This window comes from Aquarana catesbeiana, linkage group LG06, assembly GCF_042186555.1.
Source record: "Aquarana catesbeiana isolate 2022-GZ linkage group LG06, ASM4218655v1, whole genome shotgun sequence".
Classification (NCBI taxonomy): Eukaryota; Metazoa; Chordata; class Amphibia; order Anura; family Ranidae; genus Aquarana; species Aquarana catesbeiana.
In genome coordinates, this window is record NC_133329.1 from 59801288 (window position 1) to 59820068 (window position 18781).

Below are 18781 nucleotides of genomic sequence, written 5' to 3' on the forward strand. Positions count from 1 at the left end.
GCAGCAGGAGGCCCATCCCCATCTGGGGGGGTGCGCGCCTCGGCGGAGGAGCCCGGGAGCTGGGGAGGAGCCTCGTCCTTACACGGTCATGGAGGAGGTGTCCTAGAACAGAGGGACTGGGGAAGCGATCGGTACGCATGTCCGGTTAAGTTCTTCACCATTGACTCAGGTCAGGAGAAGGTCGGTGAGTGAGGCCCAGTGGATATCTGGAAGAGGCATGCCAGGGGAGCTGGGTGCAAGGTCAGAAGAGAGACTGTGGGGTTATGTATCAAAGCGATGTGGCCTGCGGGCGTAGGATTTGCAAGTCGGGCTAGTTGGGATCAGTAGTCCACCAACTTTCTAAAGCTGCTAAACTCTAGGCCACCAAGAAGGGGTACTGCAGGCCCCTGGCCTACTAACAGTTCAGCAAGTTCAGCAAGCACCTAGGACCATTCGGAGGGATCTCTGGTGTAATGTGAAGATGATGGGGCGGAAAGACTAACAGGTTACAGTAAAGTTGTGTGCAGGAGGAGAGGAGTCCTGGGAGTAATAGTCTGCAGGAGTTGTTGCAGGGGTAGTGACTGTGAATGTTATGCCGCGTACACACGGTCGGACTTTCCGGCATACTTGGTCCGGCGGACCAGAGTGTGCCGGACAATCCGCCCGTGTGTAGGCACCGGCGGACTTTTCTGGCGGACTTTTTCCCAAAAGCCCGCCGGACCTAGATTTGAAGAAAGTTCTAAATCTTTCCGCCGGACTCAGTTTCGGGCGGAAAGTCCGCTCGTGTGTGTGCTGGTCCGACGGAAAGCCCGCTCGTGTGTAGGCTGGTCCGACGGACCAGATACAACACGAGGGCAGGGTATTGCATCTCACGCTCGCTGCAATAGGAAAAACACATTTTCCTATTGCGGCGAGCGCGGGGCATACCAGGCCCTTAGGTCTGGTATGGATTATAAAGGGAAGCCCCTACGCCGAAAAAAACGGCGTGGGGTCCCCCCTAAAATCCATACCAGACCCCGATCCGAGCACGCAGCCTGGCCGGTCAGGAAAGGGGGTGGGGACGAGCGAGCGCCCCCCCCCTCCTGAACCGTACCAGGCTGCATGCCCTCAACATGGGGGTGGGTGCTTTGGGGGAGGGGGGCGCCCTGCGCCCCCCCCCCCAAAGCACCTTGTCCCCATGTTGATGAGGACAAGGGCCTCTTCCCGACAACCCTGGCCGTTGGTTGTCGGGGTCTGCGGGCGGGGGCTTATCGGAATCTGGGAGCCCCCTTTAATAAGGGGGCCCCCAGATCCCGGCCCCCCACCCTATGTAAATGAGTATGGGGTACATGGTACCCCTACCCATTTACCTAGGAAAAAAGTGTAAGTAATAAAACACACTACACAGGTTTTTAAAATATTTTATTAAACAGCTCCGGGGGGGGATCTTCCTCCGGCTTCGGGGGTCTTCTTCCGGCTTCGGGGGTCCCTCCGCTTCATCTTCTCCCGGCGTCCGGTTGGTTCTTCTCCCGGTGTTCCAGTTCTTCGGCCGGCTCCTCTGCTGTCTTCAGGTAGCTCTCTTGCCAGCAGAGGTCCGGACTTCTGGGCTTCTGGGCTTCTTCTCTTCTCCAGATGTTGACACGACGCTCTCTCCGGCTGGACTGCTCTCCGAGGGCTGCGTTGTGACTTATATAGGCGGAGACCCCGCCCCCTTTTGATGTCACAGTCCCTGGGCATGCTGGGACTGTGACGTTTTAGGGGGCGTGGTCACTGGGTGATGTTGACCACGCCCCCTAAAACGTCACAGTCCCAGCATGCCCAGGGACTGTGACATCAAAAGGGGGCGGGGTCTCCACCTATATAAGTCACAACGCAGCCCTCGGAGAGCAGTCCAGCAGGAGAGAGCGTCGTGTCAACATCTGGGGAAGAGAAGCCCAGAAGCCCAGAAGCCCAGAAGTCCGGACCTCTGCTGGCAAGAGAGCTACTTGAAGACAGCAGAGGAGCCGGCCGAAGAACAGGAACACCGGGAGAAGAGAGCGGAGAAGAACCAACCGGACGCCGGGAGAAGATGAAGCGGAGGGACCCCCGAAGCCGGAAGAAGACCCCCGAAGCCGGAGGAAGATCCCCCCCCCCGGAGCTGTTTAATAAAATATTTTAAAAACCTGTGTAGTGTGTTTTATTACTTACACTTTTTTCCTAGGTAAATGGGTAGGGGTACCATGTACCCCATACTCATTTACATAGGGTGGGGGGCCGGGATCTGGGGGCCCCCTTATTAAAGGGGGCTCCCAGATTCCGATAAGCCCCCGCCCGCAGACCCCGACAACCAACGGCCAGGGTTGTCGGGAAGAGGCCCTTGTCCTCATCAACATGGGGACAAGGTGCTTTGGGGGGGGGCGCAGGGCGCCCCCCTCCCCCAAAGCACCCACCCCCATGTTGAGGGCATGCGGCCTGGTACGGTTCAGGAGGGGGGGGGGCGCTCGCTCGTCCCCACCCCCTTTCCTGACCGGCCAGGCTGCGTGCTCGGATCGGGGTCTGGTATGGATTTTAGGGGGACCCCACGCCGTTTTTTCGGCGTAGCGGGGTTCCCCTTTATAATCCATACCAGACCTAAGGGCCTGGTATGCCCCGCGACGGGGCTAGTAAGGTGTCAATCTCGCCGATAAAAGCGGCAAGATTGACATCCTTTTCTAGTCCCGTCGCACCTGAGTCACGTTCAAAATGAACGGACTTGTCCGTGTGTGGGCAAGTCCGTTCATTCTGAAAGTCCGCCGGAACTCCGGCGAAAGTCCGTCGGAAAGACGGGCGGACTTAGCCCGCCGGAAAGTCCCGGCGTGTGTGGGCAAGTCCGTCCGTTTTAAAGTCCGGCGCACCTGGCGGACAAAGTCCGTCGGAAAGTGTGCCGGACCAAGTAGGATAGAAAGTCCGCTCGTGTGTACGCGGCATTAGAGTCCATCAGTTCTTCAAAGCTTAATCTATTCAATGATTCTTTAACTACGATGGCAAAGTGATCTGTCCTATGGACATCCCATATCCCCTTTCCCCAGCCAAGTTATATCCCCCAAATAAACAAAAACAAAACAAAGCAAAATTACTGTTCATTGTCTCTGAGAGTGATATATGGAGGTCTGGCAGCAGGGTGATATGGTGGATGATAGTAACTAATAGCAACCATCCGTTACACCGCCTTTGGGGAACCCCTAAAATATACAGAGAAAGGCACTTCTAAGTGCAGTAAGTCAGCAATTTTATTGGAAAGCAACGGTTAAAAAGACTTACAGGTATCGAAGTAAACAGGCTCAATGATCTATGGGGTGCTCTTGGGATAGTATTCCCTGTCACTGTGATGACCAGCAGCTGCAAAATTGAAGGGTCATGGAGGAACAAAACTTCCGGAACCACCGTGGAACACAAGTGGCGGAAGTAACTTCAGCAAGGGGACGGTGATGTGTTTCGGAGCATGCCCAGAAGCTCCTTTTTCAAACCTAAGCCCCAGAGTAAAGAGCCGGCTTTTAAAGGGAGAGGGGGCTGGGTCGATCAAGCTATGGGAAAGGATGGAACAAGCTGACGGCATGGAACATGAGAAGATACCCTTGCTTTCCACGGTGGTTACGGAAGTGTGGCGGCCATTTTGATACCTCAGGATCCTTCGTTTCTGCAGCTGCTGGTTGGCACAGTGACAGGGAATACCATCCCAGGAGCACCCTATAGATCGATAAGCCTGTTTACTTCAAAATCGTGTAAGTGTTTTTAACTGTTGCTTTCCAATAAAATTGCTGACTTACTGCACTTAGAAGTGCCTTTCTCTGCATATGTTTGTTTATCCAGAGCGAGCCTGCTTCTCTCCTGTAAGGGCTGCTCCAGTGCCTGTTCAGCTTTTATCCTGGATGATCTTTAATGTACAGTATCACATAAAAGTGAGTACACCTATCACATTTTTGTAAATATTTTATTATATCTTTTCATGCGACAACACTGAAGAAATGACACTTTGCTACGATGTAAAGTAGTGAGTGTACAGCTTGTATAACAGTGTAAATTTGCTGTCCCCTCAAAGAAACTCAACACACGGCCATTAATGTCTAAACCACTGGCAACAAAAGTGAGTACACCCCTAAGTGAAAATTGGGCCCAATTAGCCATTTTCCCTCCCCGGTGTCATGTGAATCAATAGTGTTACAAGGTCTCAGATGTGAATGAGGAGCAGGTGTGTTAAATTTGGTGTTATCGCTCTCACTCTCTCATACTGGTCACTAGAAGTTCAACATGGCACCTCGTGGCAAAGAATTCTCAGAGGATCTGAAAAAAAAGAATTGTTGCTCTACATAAAGATGGCCTAGGCTATAAGAAGATGAGCTGCAGCACGATGGCCAAGACCATACAGCGGTTTAACAGGACAGGTTCCACTCAGAACAGGCCTCGCCATGGTTGACCAAAGGAGTTGAGTGCACCTGCTCAGCGTCATATCCAGAAGTTGTCTTTGGGAAATAGACGTACGAGTGCTGCCAGCATTGCTGCAGAGGTTGAAGGGGTGGGGGGTCAGCCTGTCAGTGCTCAAACCATATGCCGCACACTGCATTAAATTGGTTTGCTTGGCTGTTGTCCCAGAAGGATGCCTCTTGTAAAGGTGATGCACAAGAAAGCCTGCAAACAGTTTGCTGAAGACAAGCAGACTAAGGACAAGGATTACTGGAACCATGTCCTGTGGTCTGATGAGACCAAGATTAACTTATTTGGTTCAGATGGTGTCAAGAGTGTGTCGCGGCAATGAGGTGAGATGTACAAAGACAAATGTGTTTTGCCTACAGTCAAGCATGGTGGTGGGAGTGTCATGGTCTGGGGCTGCATGAGTGTTCCTGGCACTGGGGAGCTACAGTTCAATGAGGGAACCATGAATGGCAATATGTACTGTGACATACTGAACGGAGCATGATCCCCTCCCTTCGGAGACTGGGCCGCAGGGCAGTATTCCAACGTGATAACGGCCTCAAACACACCTCCAAGGTGACCCTCCAAGGTATGCCTTGCTAAAGAAGCTGAGGGTAAAGGTGATGGACTGGTCAAGCATGTCTCCAGACCTAAACCCTATTGAGCGTCTGCGGGGCATCTTCAAACAGAAGGTGGAGGAGCGCAAGGACTCTAACATCAACCAGTTCCGTGATGTCATTATGGAGGAGTGGAAGAGGACTCCAGTGGCAACCTGTGAAGCTCTGGTGAACTCCATGCCCAGGAGGGTTAAGGTAGTGCTGGAAGATATTGGTGGCCACACAAAATATTGATATTTTCACTTAGGGGTGTACTCACTTTTGTTGCCAGCCGTTTAGACATTAATGGCTGTGTGTTGAGTTATTTTCAGGGGACAGCAAATTGACACTGTTATACAAGCTGTACACTCTATGTACTACAATGTACTTTACATTGTAGCAAAGTGTCATTTCTTCAGTCACATGAAAAGATATATTAAAACATACAAAAATACGAGGGGTGTACTATTTGGTAATAGTGGTATTCTGACCACCACTGTAAGGGCAGCGTTTTTCCCACTGGTTGCCAATGTAATTGCCATTTTTCCCCACTGACCCCAATGACTTGATTTAAGCAGGGGTTCTCAGAGACCTGCAAATTATTTCAAGGGTTCCACCTGGGTAAAAGGTAGAGAAAGTCTGCCATAGAATATCAATCACAATCAATGAAGAAAGTAGACAAACCCCCCAGAGTAAAAAAAAAAAAAAAAACTCACAATCTTTATTTATTGATGGTTCCAATGTACAGTAGGCCATCTGAACTCCTCCAACGTTGCAATCGTAATAGGATTATTTGTAGTTTTGGAGCTCAGGGTAAGGAGATTTCTTTATACTCGCATCAACAGAGACATTAAACCATTGACTCTGGAGCCGGATACTTTCTCCTCTGACTGTGATTGGGGAATGGAGGAGAACCACATGGGATCTGGAACCTGAGGGCTGGGTCTATGGGTAGATGTTCATCATATCTACAGGAGAGCACTGGAATTCTTGTGATGTTTGACATGAATCCCTAGAAGATGCATGGTGTATGTGTATATGATGCCCTGGGATACATTAGTGGAACCTGAACCAATGCTCTGCTAAGCATGCAACAACTTATTACACCATGGCCTGGAAATGATTTGGACTTGTTAAAATATAACTAAAGGTAAAACTTTTTGTTTTTAGTTTTGGATAGAGTGCATATAGATTAGAATGCTTGTCAGTTTTTATTGCTGTCTGCGCCCCTGTTAAGGAGATTCACCCTCTCTATTTGGCATATTTAAAATTATCTTTGAAAGTGAAAGTAAAAGAAAATCCCAAATTTTGGGTTGTCCCCAGAAAAGTAATAGAGGGGAAATCTTCCAATGGGGACACTAGTTCTGGTGACCCGGGGTCACTAAGGGATTCCCTTAATATGCAAGGGTTTCCTCTCACTTCCTGTTTGGCTATGGGACAGGAAGTGAAGGGAAATCTCCGCAATGGGACACAAATGGTGAAAGAAAAATCTGACAGGGGTTGTGACCGTCCCTTGCTCTATCCCAAATGAAAACAAAAAGTTTTGCCTGTAGCTTTACTTTAAGTAGAACCTGAGTCTGTGGTCTGCTAAACTTTAGATTGACAGATCCTAAAGCCTAGTACACACGGGCCAAATGTCAAGCAAAATTCGGCCTACGTGTACTGTAGCCGGTCCGTTCGGCTGGCTTCTGTCAAAGGGGCATGACCGAGAAAGGTCTGTCGATAAGAGTCTCAGCCAATGGCTTGTTTTGGTGGTGGTGGTGGTGGGGGGGGGGCATGATAACAAGACAGAGAAGATTTCTGTACTAACATCGCATAGTTAGTACAGTGGCTGAGCTGTCAGTTTTTATTCGTTCAGCCCGCTGGGTTGAATGAAAAAAAAAAATAGTAGTGTGTACCAGGCTTTGGTCATACATAGAGGCCAGCATATGTACGTGTACAGAATCAGTCCAAGCTCAATGTAGACCTACTGACTAATTGTTTTAAAACATGTAGTTATAATAATGTGGCAAAAGCAGGTGTGTGCAGTATAGCATGGTACAGATAGGATTTGATAGGATAGGAATTGCAACAGTTGATACAATTAATTAATACAGATAACAGATACATACTCCCAAAAGAAGAGGTACATAGCACAGTTGTGGGCAAAGAATATTCATAACGTAATTTACTTGAAGTCTAAGCAAGTCCTCTAACCCATCCTTTCAACCAGGGTGCCCTTCTTTGTACTCGCTCCATTTTCAGTACATCCTTCCTGAGGACTGGTGCCCAGAACTGGACAGCATACTCCAGGTGCGGCCGGACCAGAGTCCTGTAGAGTGGGAGATTTATTGTTTTATCTCTGGAGTTAATCTCATTTTAATGCATGCCAATATTCTGTTTGCTTTGTTAGCAGCAGCTTGGCATTGCATGCTATTGCTGAGCCCATCATCTACTAGGACCCCAGGTCAGTTTCCATCCTAGATTCCTCCAGAGGTTGCTACAACTTTATACACCATGTTATTTATTATACAGGACCCTACAGGTCCAAAATCTGGTGGAAAGGAATGTATTTCATAATGTTGTGACCATGTTCTCTCTGCTCTTAGTGTCCTGGGGAAGTTGGTTTGACCATGTCATCGGATGGTGGAAAGCCAAAGACAGACATAAGATCCTCTACATCTTCTACGAAGACATGATAGAGGCGAGTCAGATATGTCCAAGTGGAATTTCCATATCTAGTTCTGGCTGCAGACTTTTTTAACATGTTATTTTTGGGGCAGGATCCACAAAGGGAGATCCGTAAGGTCATGACCTTCTTGGAGAAGGATCTTTCTGAAGAAGTTCTACAGACGATTCTGCAACACACTTCATTTGAGTCAATGAAGAAGAACCCTATGGTGAATTTCAGTGTCCTCCCCAAGTCATTGATGGACCAGTCCATTTCACCCTTCATGAGGAAAGGTACCTGACTTATTTCCTGGCGGTCTGCTTAATGCAAGGGCAGTTGGGTGTGTCAGAAAAAGTGGTCACCAAAAGATGGAAAGAATAAAAAAAAAAAGATAGGCCATATTTTGTGTTGGAATTGTGTCAAAAACATTGTCTTTGCAAATGCAAATTGAAACTATAAAACATACAATGGCAAATTTGTGACATTTTCCATCAACATTATGACAAATTGACAAATTAGATTCTTGGGAGCACAGAATACATTTTATAACTGAACTCTAGGTAGATTTAAATGACGCACATTAATGCAGCCCAGTAAACGTATTTTTTAAACGCAAGCAGAACAATAGGAGCCAATCAGTACATGTGCTGCCAGGGAGCATGCAGATAGTAGGAAAAAGCAGAATGACAGAAGATGAGTTTATCACTGTGCTGCTTTCCTTTCACTGTCCAGTCACAGACTGGGAAAGATCCTGGATAACCTGGGCTCAGAGGAAGTGGGATAAATGATACTGGCAATGAGAGTGAAGACATTTAGTACTGCAGGGGAAGTCCCTGGTTTTGTCTTTTATTAGGCTGTTTGTTATATCTTATCTTTGTCTGGAGTTCTGCTTTACAACCATGAATTACATTTATTTGGTTTGATGTGGGATCGAGAGTATGTTTACAAGGGTGAAAAAACACTTCAACTAATAAAACAACGATAAATGATATAAAAAATACCTGCTTCTTAAAAGGTATATAAAAGCATGTGATACATTGCTCTTCCTCTCACATGACAGGTGATTGGCCCAGCCCTGTCACATGAGGGTGGGGACAGAACTCAGCCCTGTGCAAGCTCTGACTTGAGCAACTCTGAGCTTGTACAAGACTATCTTTCTTTGCTATTATAGGTTTCTGCACTGCACTGTGAAGGGAAGCAATCCTAATCTCTGAGTAGGAGCAACCACTCAACAAGCATCAATAATTGTGTGAACTTCTTATAAGCTAAATTAGGATGCTCACCATGGCTTATGGCCCATCATTGCTACTCACACCATTTTATTATATAAGCCCTCTTTTGTTCTTCTCGCAGGTAAGGTTGGAGACTGGAAAAACCATTTCCTGGTGTCACAGAACATCTTATTCGATGAAGAATATGAAAAAAGGATGGCATGCAGTGGACTGAGATTCCGTATGGAACTGTGAAATAAACGGACCAAAATCAAACGACAAATATTTTTCTACTCATAAACACACACCTACACCAGAGTTTCTCAACCAGAGTTCCATGGAACCCTAGAGTTCCTCCAGGAGGTTGCTCTGGGTTCCTTGAACAATAAGCAATTTATGCCTCTCAGATAAGGTCCCACTGACACAATTTGTTCTTAGCTGTCTGTAATTCTTCCCAATGGCCACAAGTGTAATGCCGCGTACACACGACCGGACTTTACGGCAGACTTTGCCCGGCGGACTTTTCGACGGACTTTACGACGGACTTTCCGAATTAACGGACTTGCCTACACACTATCAACCAAAGTCTGATGGATTTGTACGTGATGACGTATACCAGACTAAAACAAGGAAGTTCATAGCCAGTAGCCAATAGCTGCCCTAGCGTCGGCTTTTGTCCGTCGGACTAGCATACAGACGAGCGGACTTTTCGACCGGACTCAAGTCCGTCGGATAGATTTGAAACATGTTTCAAATCTAAATCCGTCAAACTTTTGAGAAAACAAAGTCCGCTGGAGCCCACACACGATCGAATTGTCCGATGAAATCCGGTACGCCGGACCAAGTATGCCGTAAAGTCCGATCGTGTGTACACGGCATTAGGAGCATTCTTCCCACTGACCATCACACTAATGTATCATGAGTTATCGATATAGCAATTTTTAGCAGGGGCTCCCTGAGAAAAGTTATTTCAAGGGTTTCTCTGTGTTGAAAAGGTTGAGAAAGGCTGACCTCCACTATGCTATCACATATGGGGGCTCGTAAGCCCCCTTATGATAGCAATAAATTTACATAAAAAAAAAAAAATATATATATATATATATATATACCGGTATATATATATATATATAAATATATATATATATATATATATATATATATATATATATATATATATATATATATATATATATTACAAACACAAATGCGCAATGGGTGCACATACCTCTAAAAACTATGATTGGGCCACCCATATTACTTATTACTGTGCACAGTAGAGTGAGAGCAGTAATTCCATCATTTACAGTTGACTTTCAAACTTCAAAATATTTTATTTAGAACTACTGAACAGAAGTGCAAATCGTAATCAAGACGGGCACATTTTTTGTAGGTAGGTGAACAGTTGAAAAAGCACTTAAGATTTGTTGGAATGGCAAGCAGGTAAAACATTAGCTGAAAAGCTTAAGTGTCTAACTGTTAAGTGCCTTTGTAAACAAAGGTGCATTATTAACAGAACCGTGAGAAGCCTGACATTGAAAATATTACGCATCCTTGACAAGAGCTACAGCTGAAAAACGCACACTTCATCTTTTGCCTGCTCAGTGTACTGCTTGCAAACTTTAACTGCATTCTCCAGGAAGGATTCAGATAGTGGTCCGTGGTCAATAGGCCTTTCAAGGTGCCCATCAATCTCCTTTAGGTGCTTATTTGCAGGAACAAGCACTAACACATTGCATTGGTCACCTCCATCTGGCCTGACAAAGCCCTGAGCTGCAGCAGACTAGTAATCAGGGCCAGTGCTACCACTAGGCAAACTAGGCAGCCGCCTAGGACGCACTGCTGCCTAGGGCGCCCAGCCACTGGTGTTCCTACTCTCTTCTCTCTGCAGCAAGCAACTAAGTCTCAGCATTAGCAGGCAGCTGCTGTTCTGTTCGTACATAGTGTCAGAGGCGCAGCGGGGACGGAGGACTGTGTCTGTGTCCCGACTCCCAAATGAATGGAAGCAAGCAAACATTTATTGATGGGTGCTGGTGAGGCTGCATTTGATGAGCGCTGGTGGGCTGCATTTGATGGGCGCTGGTAGGCTACATTTCATGGGTACTGGTAGGCTGCATTTGATGGGCGTTAGTGGGCTGCATTTGATGGGCGCTGGTAGGCTGCATTTGATGGGCGCTGCCGGGCTGCATTTGATGGGCTGCATTTGATGGGCACTGATGGGCTGCATTTGATTGGCGCTGGTAGGCTGCATTTGATGGGTGCTGGTGGGCTGAATTTGTTGGGCGCTGGTGGGCTGCATTTGATAGGTGCTGGTAGGCTGCACTTGATGGGCGCTGGTGGGCTGCATGTGATGGGTGCTCCATTAAAAAGGTGGGTTAAAGGTGGGACGGAGGACTGTGTCTGTGTCCCGACTCCCGAATGAATGGAAGCAAGCAAACATTTATTGATGGGTGCTGGTGAGGCTGCATTTGATAAGCGCTGGTAGGCTGCATTTCATGGGTACTGGTAGGCTGCATTTGATGGGCGTTAGTGGGCTGCATTTGATGAGCGCTGGTAGGCTGCATTTGATGGGCGCTGGCGGCTGCATTTGATGGGCTGCATTTGATGGGCACTGATGGGCTGCATTTGATTGGCGCTGGTAGGCTGCATTTGATGGGTGTTGGTGGGCTGAATTTGTTGGGCGCTGGTGGGCTGCATTTGATGGGCACTTGTAGGCTGCATTTGATGGGCGCAGGTGGGCTGCATTTGATGGGCGCTGGTAGGCTGCATTTGATGGGTGCAGGTGGACTGCATTTGATGGGCGCTGGTAGGCTGCATTTGATGGGCGCAGGTGGACTGCATTTGATGGGCGCTGGTAGGCTGCATTTGATGGGTGCTGGCGGGCTGCATTTGATGGGCTGCATTTGATGGGCACTGATGGGCTGCATTTGATGGGCGCTGGTAGGCTGCATTTGATGGGCGCTGGTGGGCTGAATTTGTTGGGCGCTGGTGGGCTGCATTTGATGGGCGCTTGTAGGCTGCATTTGATGGGCGCAAGTGGGCTGCATTTGATGGGCGCTGGTAGGCTGCATTTGATGGGCGCTGGTAGGCTGCATTTGATGGGCGCAGGTGGGCTGCATTTGATGGGTGCTGGTAGGCTGCACTTGATGGGCGCAGGTGGGCTGCATTTGATGGGTGCTGGTAGGCTGCATTTGATGGGCGCAGGTGGGCTGCATTTGATGGGTGCTGGTAGGCTGCACTTGATGGGCGCTGGTGGGCTGCATGTGATGGGTGCTCCATTAAAAAGGTGGGTTATACATGGGCAGGGCAAAGGGGGTGGGGTCAGGGGTGGAGCCAAGGGGGGCAGCAAAATGAGGTTTCGCCTAGGGTGTCAAAAAACCTTGCACCAGCCCTGCTTGTAATCTGACAAGGCCTAATTTTTCTCCAACAGCTTTCCCCTTTGCTCAGGTGAGGCAGCAGCAGACTTATCAATATAGCTCTTCGGTGAAGAATCCTCAGCAAAACTCACAAAATCCTTGTTGTTATCTACAGTGTGAATCAAAGCAACTAGAGTTTTCAAGTGTCTGCTTTAAGTAATACACTTCAGAGTTCAGCTTTTTGCCCTTCTGTTCCTCTTCTTTTTTGTTTTCGGAACTCTTCAAGCTTTGTTGTTAGTGGGAAGGTGAGCACTAGAGCACAAACCGGTTTGGAAAGTGTTTTTGGGTAATCCGGTTCAAAACCCAATATGTTCACATATTTACAGCTGGAAACACCAAGCTTCTCCAGGAGTTTGTTCAGCATCTCCGGGTTGATCTCGGTAGGTGGTAGCGCCATGCGCATCTCACTCTCTTTCCTTCTCGTCATTCCAATGAAGCGATCTGCGTGCTGTAATTTTTTTTAAAGCTTACCATAGTTTTTCGCCATTTCAGGGACAAATGCGCAAATTTTGAGGCTCGACATGTTTCATATCTATTCGTTCCATGCAACTTCATCTTTTAAATTTTACAAAAAACAAAACAAAAACACAATCATATTGTGTAAAATTATTTTCAGTGAATTTTGTTTCTCCTGAAAATATAGATTTGGATAAACAGTACTGCAAATATCACATGACATGAAAAATTGCAACCCCTATAATTTTATTCTCCAGGGTCTCTGCTTTCATAATATCTATATATTTAGTATTTTTATATACTGCATTTTAACAGGTGTGCAAAAAATGAAAGACAAAAAAAAGGACTCCAGCCAATTGTCAAAGAGTCCTGTGTTTTGCAGAGCCTAGAAGGTCTGTGAACCCTGTTAAATTGTAACTAAAGCCAAAACACGTCTTCTAGTTTTTGGATAGAACGGGAAGGGTTCGGAGTTCCTGCCAGGTTTTTATTTCTGAGGCCTCACTAGAATTTTGACTTTATGCTTGTTGTCCTAGAGAGAACATTATCACCCGGACAGATAGAGAGGGAGAATCTTAGATACTTAGATAAGTAATAATAATAATAATTATTATTTATATATTTTTAAAAACATTTTTTGATAAATACCTAATTCTTAATTGTTATATGTGTCCCTCCTGGTTAAAAAAAAGTTCTAACCCTTTTTTACTTTATCCAAAACTAAAAAAAAAAAATTTGACTGGAGAAACACTTAGGAACATTCTCATAGGAAATCAACTGTTCATGACCATCATTCACTTTTTCGTGACCAATGTCCAAGGGTCATTGAAGCTAAAGCTGGCCATACACTGGTAGAATTAAAAAAAAAATTCACTTTAAGAATGTTTGATTCAGGGGGATAACTGTATATGTATGCATGTGTATATATATATATATATATATTCGTTAATGTATGCTAATAATAATAATTTTATTAAATTATTAACAATTAATATTAATTATTAACAATTAATAATGCTGTTAATTTTACTTAGGAGAAGTTTAATGGTTAATGGGCCTGATATGATGGAGGGTTCTGAGAAATGGTTGAAGTGTAGTCTGGTGAGCGCAAGTATGGAAATGTATTTTGTTTTTTGTGGGGTTATTTGATTGAAATGTTTTGTGTGTTTTTGAGTTTTTGATAATGTATAATAATAATAATGTAAATAATGTAAAAAAAATCAATAAAAAAATTATTTGATTGAAAAAAAAAAGAATGTTTGATTTTCAATTTGTTAGAAGGGTCAATAATTTTTAATTTTCCACTGCAGTGGCAGGAAAATTTGAGGGAGCCGGATGGAAACAAAACCATTTTTATCAGTTAATGTGGGTTTCACTGGGTAAAGTCCATTCGTTCCAAAATCGAATGTCAAAAGTGAATTATGGGCCCTTTTTTTTTTTTTTAGTCATACTTGCCTAGGTGGATGCAGCATCGGTCCAATGCTGCATATGTCCCACAAGGGCTCTAACACTGAGAACCGAGCGATCTAACACCGCCAATCGCTCAGTTCTCACAGCTCCCTGAACAGAGAGCTGGTGACTCTCAGTCATCGTCTTTCTGCTCTGCCCCCCCTGCGCTCACTGGAGTGCTGGCCTGTGGAGGGGGCGGGAGGCTGAGCTGGGTGCCAGTCCAGGCATGTGGGTGGATCCCGACTTTGTTATGATTTTTTACAGAGCTTCAGCCCGCTGTTAGCTGAAAACAGGAGAAGAACAGCCAAACCAGCTTTGGCTGTACTTCTCCTTTAAAAGCAAAAAGTACTTTTGAATGGCATTCGTCAAGTCATTGGACGTACTGAGAATTTTACATTTTTTTTTTTTTTTTTATTGTTAGTATGTTCAATTTGAAAATCTACAAGCATATGGCCAGCTTTAAATGTCCAGACCAAATTTAGCCTGCCCAGCAGAAAACAATGAAGGTTGCAGTGGGGCGCAGTGCACTTTTTAAACCCTTTAATATATATTTTTTTTTAGTTTTAAAATAAAGAGTATTTTAAGCACATTTTTTATTTTTTTTTGTTTTTTTTTGTTTTGGGTGTTTATTGCTATCCAGGTGAGAGTTACACTGGCCTTACACCTGCAGAAATTTGTTCGGACAAGAAAGTATAACAATTGTTCATCTAACCACTCAATGGTGCTTTCATGTGCGAATTTCGAACGACTTTTCATGTGAGTACCATGTCAATATCTCAATTTTCGCAGAGTGAACGTTCTAATTCTGGATTAGGTTTGACACGTGCAGGCTTATAAAGCCAGTTCTGATTTTTCCCACCTAGGAGCAAATTCAACGATTAGAAATTTGTTCAGTCCTATTGGATTCAACAAAAAAAAATTTCCTTCAATTTATTTTTTATTTTTTTTGCTCGCTTCACCTGGAACCATTTGTTGAATCGTCCCCCCTTTAACTCTTTGATAATTAAACAATCGTTCTTAAAATTACATAACTGAAGCAAAACTCTACAGGTGTAAGGACTGTTTTATCCTTAGTCCCTATCCTGCTTACACGGGTTTCACCAAGAAGGAAGCAAGGGGAAATCTGCAACAGCAACATAGACAGTAATACAAGTCCAGATACATAAAAAGCAATAAGGGCGCCACACAAAAATGGTGGTGGAGTTCAGACTGTTTTTTTTTTTTTTTTTAATCAAATAAAAAATCCAATGCACTTTGGGATTTACACATTTCTCCTTCAGCGATACAAAGAAAAAATGTAAAATTGTATACTCCCCTGTCTGTAATTTTCCTTTCCCGGTGCATCTTTATGGCAGCATACAATGGGTTGTGTCTCCGCCCACACAACCTGATAGGACTAGTTAACTATAAATCAAAGACAGACCCAGCTCACAGCATTCTCTGTAACTCTCACCATTTGGGTGGGAATCTGTATGCTGCCACGAAGGTTCACCAGGAAAGGAAATTTACGGAAAGGTGAGAATACCATTTTCCGTTTTCCTGGTGCATCATGGCAGCATACAATGGGAACTAACTCGCCATACGGGAGGGTGCAAGAAAAATTTTGTAATCATCAGTAGCTTAAGTATGCACCATGAATTTTCCAATTTTTACTGTCGTGAGCCGGGTTCACCTATTAAAGTGTAATGAAAGTGTCATTGGAGGACCATATTGCTGACTTGCAAATAGCCTCAGTAGACACTTAGCACTGAGCTGTCCACAGAGCTGGCACTGCCCTAGTTGAATGTGCTCTTAAGACCTCAGAAACAGGAAGGCCTTGTGAAGAGTAGGCTCTTTTAATTGTCTGAACAATCTAGGAGGTGTTTGTACGTGTTAATGCTGACTGCCCCTGTCTTAATCCACGCTGGAACCAAATACAGATTTCAGCTTTCCTGAATGAAAAGATAGCTGCCAAGCAGGTCAACAGAGTTAGATCAACATCCAAGGGATGTGGTTCTCTCACTCAAAAAAAGATGGCAAATTGACATTTGGTTAAATTGGAAGGAGAAAGACACCCCATGGATAAAAGCAGTCTGAAGTTTTAGGATTATTCTGCAGGGATAGAACGTTAAGTGAGGCTCCTTGAGTACAAAGCCTGCAGTTCTGAAATCCCTTTTTCACAGAGGTTGTAGCAACCAAAAATACAGTCTTCAGTGTTAGATTGCAGGGTGTAGCCAATTCTGTAGGATAGAAATGAGGCCTTGATAGAAATGAGGACCATAAGCAAGTTCCACATAGGAAACAATGGTTTCCTGGGAGTTCTATAACTTCATGCAAGCCTTTTAAGAATTGCATCACTAAAGGGTTAAGGACTCCTTAAACCCTTGTAAGTGCAGACAAGGCTGAACTTTGAACTTTAAACATATTTGAACCTAGGCCCCTGTTCAGCTCCAGTTGTAAGAACTGTAGAACCATGGCTGGTTTAGGCGATAAAGGACTCTAGGCTTTTGCTGTGTGAGATCTGCATAATTTTCCCATATACTTTGGTAAGTCTTATTCATGAAGACCTCTCTGGCTTGACACAAGGTAGCCACTACCTGCACAGAGCACCCTTGACTTGGTAGCCTCCGCCTCTCAACTTCTATGCCTTCAAAAGCAGTCTCTTGGAGCTGGATGGTTAAACTGTCCACGAGAGAGCAAATCCGTCATTGCTAGAAGAGGCAGTGGTGACTCAAAGCTTTCTTGTAGGAGAGACAGACATTAGAGCCTCCTAAGCCAAAATGGTATATTTACAATTATTGATACAGGAAGTTTCACTGACAGCCTACGAATTCTACCCTTCCACTGCTGTCTAGGTGGAGTAAAAATCTTGCTCCTCTTCTAAAATGACAGAAGGGCTTTGAACGCTACTCTCAGTTCAAGAGCATTTAATACTATGCCTCATAAACTGAACATCCCATGACCTTGAGCAGCCTGCTCTTTGAAGTGCGTTCCCCAACCTTTCTAGCTGGGATCTGATGTGATAATGTTCCACTCGAAACAATTGGTCAGTTACGAAGAACCAAGGATACTCTGGCATTGTTCTGCTGGAAGAGACTTCACTCCCAAAGCACCTTTGACTTTATCAGAGGACGGATATTCCCTTGTGGAAGTTCTACTGAATTTTTCCCATCGCTATTGCAAACAGTATGACCTTTGTGAATGCCCTGGGCCAAAGGGGAGGCACTGAAACTGGTGGATGAATTGAACATGTAGGTGTCTGATAAACCTACAGAGCATCCAGTCTCCCAGATTTATCAATAATGTAATTGATTGGAGGTTTTCTATCTTGCACGACTCCAACTTCCTGTGCTGTTGAGTTTTTTTATTTTTATGTCCCTCTTTCCAGGAAAAACATCAGTTGACGTCCACTGACATATCTGCCACAGAGTCTGCAGCCAAATTTGAGCTCTTACAAAGCTGATACCACCTTGTCTCTTTACTTCTTCCAGAAGGGCTTCTTTAAAGGGTTACACCACTTTTCTTTTCAATCTGCAGGGCTGTAATTTTCTGTAAAAGGAAATATGATTATCTGGAGGTGTTCTGTACACAGAATGTGTACAGAACACCCCCCTGAAACATCATTTCCTGCTTGTGTGATTGGCTCACTGATTTTCCCAGAAATCTGCACCAACATACACGTCCGATTTTTGGCATCCACTGCAACAAAAATGTAATTTTGGGTAAGATACTCCCAATAGGAAACCATGTCTAAAGGGATGCAGACCCTACCACTTTCTTCAGAGTCCTTCAGGTGCAGCAGATGGTTGATAATTATGAAACCACTCCCATTAGACTCACTCAGCACATGTGCTGGTTATTGCTGGTCTGCCGGCACCTGCAGATGCTACAGTATGTAGGAGCACTTCAGATCTAGATCTAATTTTCGGACTAGAGCCTCCTTTATGTGACAGTAAGGTGACATGTCTTGCCAGCTACATGAATGATGCATCCACCATCGGAGGAGACTGCAGCAGGTTGACTTTTAGCTTTTTCAGGGTATACAGATTTTATAGTGTTCTAATAAGGGCATTTTTCTCTGACCCCTTCCATTTTTCTTGGATTAACTCCTCCAGTTGTTCAGTGAAGGGAATGAGTACTTTCTAATAGGGATGGGTGAAAGGTTTGGCCCGAGCATAAGTTCAGGCTGAACTTTTGTTCGGTCGTTCGGTGAGCAGCCCAACAAACGGGCCGTTCGACCGTTTGTTCGGCCCCCCGAACCGACCACAATGCATTGCGGCACTGAACAGTGCATTACAAGCCCTGATTGGCTGAAGCAGTGAAAGCTTCAGCCAATCAGGGCACAGAGCACTGTCAGAGTCATGATTGGACACTGTCATCATGACTTTATCCAATCATGGCTCATTCCCGCCCCATAGTATAAAAGTATTCTTTCAATGGCAGCCAATTTCAGTGTAATTTCAGAATGGAGAGAGATAGAACAGATCTCTGTTCAGTGCTATTAGTTAGTTAGTGTGCTATACTATGCTATTTTGCTTCAATTGTCAGTGTAGAATATTACTTTAGTGTCAGTCTAGGGATAGTGTGATTGTAGTGAAGAGGACCATCATTCAGCTTTGCATAGTGTGCAACTAGAGTAGGGAC

The 18781-nt window shown here is 45.1% G+C and overlaps 1 protein-coding gene and 1 pseudogene across 2 annotated transcripts in view; one reads left to right on the forward strand and one right to left on the reverse strand.

Annotated features, from left to right (window-relative positions):
• Positions 1-9929, forward strand: part of LOC141148510 (sulfotransferase 1C1-like) — a 47425-nt gene extending 37496 nt beyond the window's left edge. For both annotated transcript variants that reach the window (XM_073636037.1, XM_073636036.1), the window contains 3 exons: positions 7571-7665; positions 7745-7925; positions 8986-9929. In XM_073636037.1, the coding sequence (XP_073492138.1) occupies positions 7571-7665; positions 7745-7925; positions 8986-9098 (389 nt within the window). In that variant the 3' untranslated portion in view covers positions 9099-9929. The remainder of the gene's footprint in view (positions 1-7570; positions 7666-7744; positions 7926-8985) is intronic.
• A 455-nt stretch (positions 9930-10384) lies between these two features.
• Positions 10385-12653, reverse strand: LOC141148512 (ubiquitin carboxyl-terminal hydrolase isozyme L1-like; annotated as a pseudogene).
• Between the last annotated feature and the right edge of the window lie 6128 nt (positions 12654-18781).